The 4,348-nt window shown below is 52.6% G+C and overlaps 1 protein-coding gene across 1 annotated transcript; it reads left to right on the forward strand.

Annotated features, from left to right (window-relative positions):
• Positions 1–245: 245 nt before the first annotated feature.
• On the forward strand, positions 246–3,248 carry GADD45A (growth arrest and DNA damage inducible alpha). Its single transcript, XM_058538265.1, has 4 exons — positions 246–412; positions 922–1,023; positions 1,242–1,479; positions 2,568–3,248. Exons 1-4 carry the CDS (start codon positions 369–371, stop codon positions 2,679–2,681), a joined length of 498 nt encoding a protein of 165 aa, XP_058394248.1. The 5' UTR covers positions 246–368; the 3' UTR covers positions 2,682–3,248.
• Positions 3,249–4,348: the final 1,100 nt, after the last annotated feature.

Consider the following 4,348-nt stretch of genomic DNA (forward strand, 5'->3'; position numbering starts at 1 on the left):
GGCTCCTCCCCCTTCCGCTCCTCTCAGCCGCGGTCCGGGAGCTCGGGTCAAATTGTCGGAACATGCTGATTTGCATAGCCCAATGTCTGCGCGTATGCAAATGAGGCGGGCGTTGGTTGGCCGGGGGTTGGCAGGATAACTCCGGCGAGCGGCGCCTTTGTCCTCCAGTGGCTGTGAGGCAGCAGCCGGGTGGCAGTCGCGGCTCGCGGCGGGGCGAGTGGCCGGGGGCGGGCGGGAGGGCTGACGGCGCGGCGGCGGGGCGCTGGAGCGGCCGGGGCCGGAGTGCAGACAGCCGGCGCCCGCGCGCGCTCGGTGGCAGGAGCAGCCCGCACGCCGCGCTCTCTCTGGGGGGAACCTGCAGTTGCAATATGACTCTGGAGGAATTCGCGGCTGGCGAGCAGAAGACCGAAAGGTGAGTGGGCCGACTGGCCCCGGGGGGACCTCGGGGGGCCTCGGGGGAGTGCCGCCGGGCTCCGGGAGGTTTGCGTGGGGCGAGCGGTGAAAAGTTTGCGGAGCGCACCTCCCTCCCGCCTTTCTCACTCGGGGACCCTCCCAGGGGCGCCCGCGGACGGAAGGAGCGTGCCCCCCAACCCGGCCGACCCCTCGGGGCTTTGCAGAGGGCACAAGCGACCGTCCCTGCGGTGCAGCTGCTGCGGCGGGCAGCCTGTGCCTGCGCCCAGCCCGGGACTGGCAGTGCCCTCGGGGAGGGTGGCGGGTGACACTCTCGGGGCTTCTCCCCGGACCCCGGCCTCTGGGCGTGCGAGGGGTCGTGGGGGTGCCGGACCGGGGCGCCCGGGTTTGCAGAAAGCTGAGGTGCGCGGGGGCACGCGCTCGGGGGGAAGGTCGCGGTGCGGGTCGAGGGGCGGCGACGGCCCGAGGGCACCCGGGCTGACGGGACCCCTTGCTCTTGCCGGCGTGTAGGATGGATAAGGTGGGGGATGCCCTCGAGGAAGTGCTCAGCAAAGCCCTGAGTCAGCGCACCATCACGGTCGGGGTGTACGAGGCGGCCAAGCTGCTCAACGTGTAAGTGGGGCCCTCGCGTGTCCCCCGTGGCCCCCTGCGCGCCCCAGCCCGGGAGGCGCCCTCGCGGGGCGCCCCTCGCCTGCACGCCGCTGTCCATCCGCGCGGCGGCTGCCTGCCCCGGCGAGCGAGCGGGCCGGGCGCGACCCCCGGGACCCGGGCGGTGCGGGCGCGCGCGGGGGTCGCGCCTCGGCGCTCACCCGCACCGCCCCTGCCCGCAGCGACCCGGATAACGTGGTGCTGTGCCTGCTGGCGGCGGACGAGGACGACGACAGGGACGTGGCCCTGCAGATCCACTTCACCCTGATCCAGGCCTTCTGCTGCGAGAACGACATCAACATTCTGCGCGTCAGCAACCCGGGCCGGCTGGCCGAGCTCCTGCTCCTGGAGCCCGACGCGGGGCCCGCGGCCGGCGAGGGCGCCGCGCAGCCCCCGGACCTGCACTGCGTGCTGGTGACGGTGAGGGCCAGGGCGCGCGCCGCCGCGTGCGAGGCCTGGGAGGAAGTGGGCCGGGGCGAGAGTCGCCTGACTGCGGGTCGGGCAGGGGTGGGGGTCACGAGCGGGGCCGCCTTTGCCCCATTAAAGAGAGCGGCTGGACTTTCAGCCGAGATGTGCTAGTTTCATCATCGGGATTTTCTCCCGTACGGAACATGTCTGAGCACGTTGGAGGCTGCCAGCCGCGGAAGAGATCCTTGTGAGTCAGCAGAGTCAGCCCAACTACTCCCTACCTACATCTGCACTACCTCCCGTGACTAATTCCTTTAGCAGGGCGGATTAGATAAAGCCACATAAATTCCTGGCTCACCCTCATTAAGGAGTCAGCTTCATTCTCTGCCAGTCAAAGCTAAAAATAGAAACGGTGTAGGAGACAGACCTTATTAATTCCCTAGAAATACATTAAGAGGATAGAGTGGAAATTTTTCCTTTGCAATCTTGCATTTTTTTAATGGAGCTTTTTTCCTAATTAAAAACCTTGGGTGGGTAAATAACTTGTGTTTTCAGAGGTAAATGAGATTTTACATCATCTTTTGTTTTTACATTTTACTGTTTTTTGGCTGGTCTAGCTAAGTGGCAGCCTAATTATTTTGCTACTCCTGAAGAATATGACTCCACCTTTTGGGAGGATAACAGGTGGTGACTGGGTGGTGACTGCTGTGCAGCTCTGTCTCATTGTATGAACGGCAGGGAAATGTTTCTCAAAGTCATTTTACTCAGGTCTCTGCCATAGTACAAGTTTGTTAGCAGGAACCTGTGAATGATACCCTCATGCAAAACTGAATAAATAGTATCATGCAAACATATGTAGATGGCTCAGTGGGTTGCGTGCTTCAGACTTTGTAGAGTATAGGTTAGGGGAGAATTACCTTTAATGATTTTGCAGGAAACCTGACTACCTGGAAGAAATGTTATTTTTTATGGCTGTAACTGGTCTTCATGTCATGCAAAATATAGAATGTTGAAGTGTCTTCTGCTCAAAAGTAGTGTAATTATTAGCAAATGCTGATTTTTTTTTAATAGTCAATTTATTTTTCGAAATTTGTTCCCAGAATCCACATTCATCCCAATGGAAGGATCCCGCCTTAAGTCAACTTATTTGTTTTTGCCGGGAAAGTCGCTACATGGATCAGTGGGTCCCAGTGATTAATCTCCCTGAGCGGTGATGGCATCTGAATGAAAATAACTGAACCAAATTGCACTGAAGTTTTGAAATACCTTTGTAGTTACTCAAGCAGTTACTCCCCACACTGATGCAAGGATTACAGGAACTGATGTCAAGGGGCTGAGCGAGTTCAACTACACGTTCTGGGGGCCCGGAGGTAGATGACTTTGCAGATGGAAAGAGGTGAAAATGGAGAAGGAAGCTGTGTTGAAACAGCAATACAAGTCACAAGGAACAAAAGAGACAACCACGCAGGAAGGAAAACAAACTATGTATTAATTTAGGATGGTTGAGTTACAGTTAAATAAACCAAATACGCTTTGTTCAAGTTCAAATGTGCAGCAGTAGTTTGGGTATTTTTGGTTTGTATGCCCTCAAGTAAAAGAAAAGCAGAAAGGGTTAATCATATTTTAAAACCATATTTTATTGTATTTTGATGAGATGTTAAATTCTCAAAGTTTTATTATAAATTGCACTAAGTTATTTTATGACATGAAAGGTTATTTATGCTATAAATTTTTTGAAACACAATACCTACAATAAAATGGTATGGAATAATTGCATCATTTCTTAATGTGTGCTTTTGTTTCTTTTAACTTGGACTTGAAACAAGTGGATTTTATATGGAAAAATTAAAACCCTTCTGAAATCATATATATAGTGTATGTGTGTCTATATAGATGTATATGTGTATGCACATGTATATAAATTGTTTTCCACTTTTAAACATTTGGGTTTTTGACATGGCGTGATTTTATGTTTTTTACTCTTTATTTAACAAACACTTTACTGATGCCCCCTCTACACTATGTCCAAAGTCAGAAAACAAAGGTGATTTAAGAGAAGTTGGGAAAAGAAGTGGTTAGAGATTGAACTTGCAAAATTTGAATACATAATTGCAGTTCACTGATATTAGTATTATAGTAAGATTTATGCAAAATGCCAAGGAAGCGGAGGGGAGAAGGAACCAAAGCTGCTTGCAAGACCAGTGAAGCTTTTACGGGGGAGAGATCCTTTTATTTGGGTCTTAAAACGTGATTTTCATTTCCCCAGCTGGAGGGAGGAGAAGGATGTTGCTAGCAGCAGGCTTTAGTTTGTGCAAAGGCGTGGAAGCCTGCGAGACCAAAACCTGTTCTGGGAACAAAGAGTAATTCTGTGTGTGCCTCTGTGCAGAAAGATAAGCGGAGATGAGGGTGGAAAGGCCGGTGGGGGTCAGGTCTGGACTCTCAGGGTGTTCTGTGTCACCCTCAGGCATTTGGGCTTCCTCTTATCCACTGGGCAGAGGCCTTCCTGCAGGGAGTGATGTGCTCGGTGTTCTAGGAAGCTCACACTGGGGGTTACTGGGATAAGAGACTGTAGGCAAGAAGGCCAATTAGTAAGTGTGCATTTTGCAGAACCATATTTAGGGAGCAATAGGGAAGTGGCCTGGCAAAGATTTCTGGTGCCCTTACTCTAGAGCTGTGTGCCTTCCAGCTGAACGTTCCTGCTGTGGTTCTGAAGGGTCTGGTTAAATTATATCAGATGGGAGAAATGGAAGAAAAGAGCAAAAGAATGAAAGCCTTCAGCAGAACAGTCATCTTTTAGTTGGAACAGTCTCTGGATAATTAACTGCAATAATCTCCTGCAGATAGAGCCAAAGAAAGCAAAAATGCTTACTGAGGCAAGGCC

Source organism: Diceros bicornis, chromosome 4 (assembly GCF_020826845.1).
Source record: "Diceros bicornis minor isolate mBicDic1 chromosome 4, mDicBic1.mat.cur, whole genome shotgun sequence".
In the NCBI taxonomy this organism is placed as follows: domain Eukaryota; kingdom Metazoa; phylum Chordata; class Mammalia; order Perissodactyla; family Rhinocerotidae; genus Diceros; species Diceros bicornis.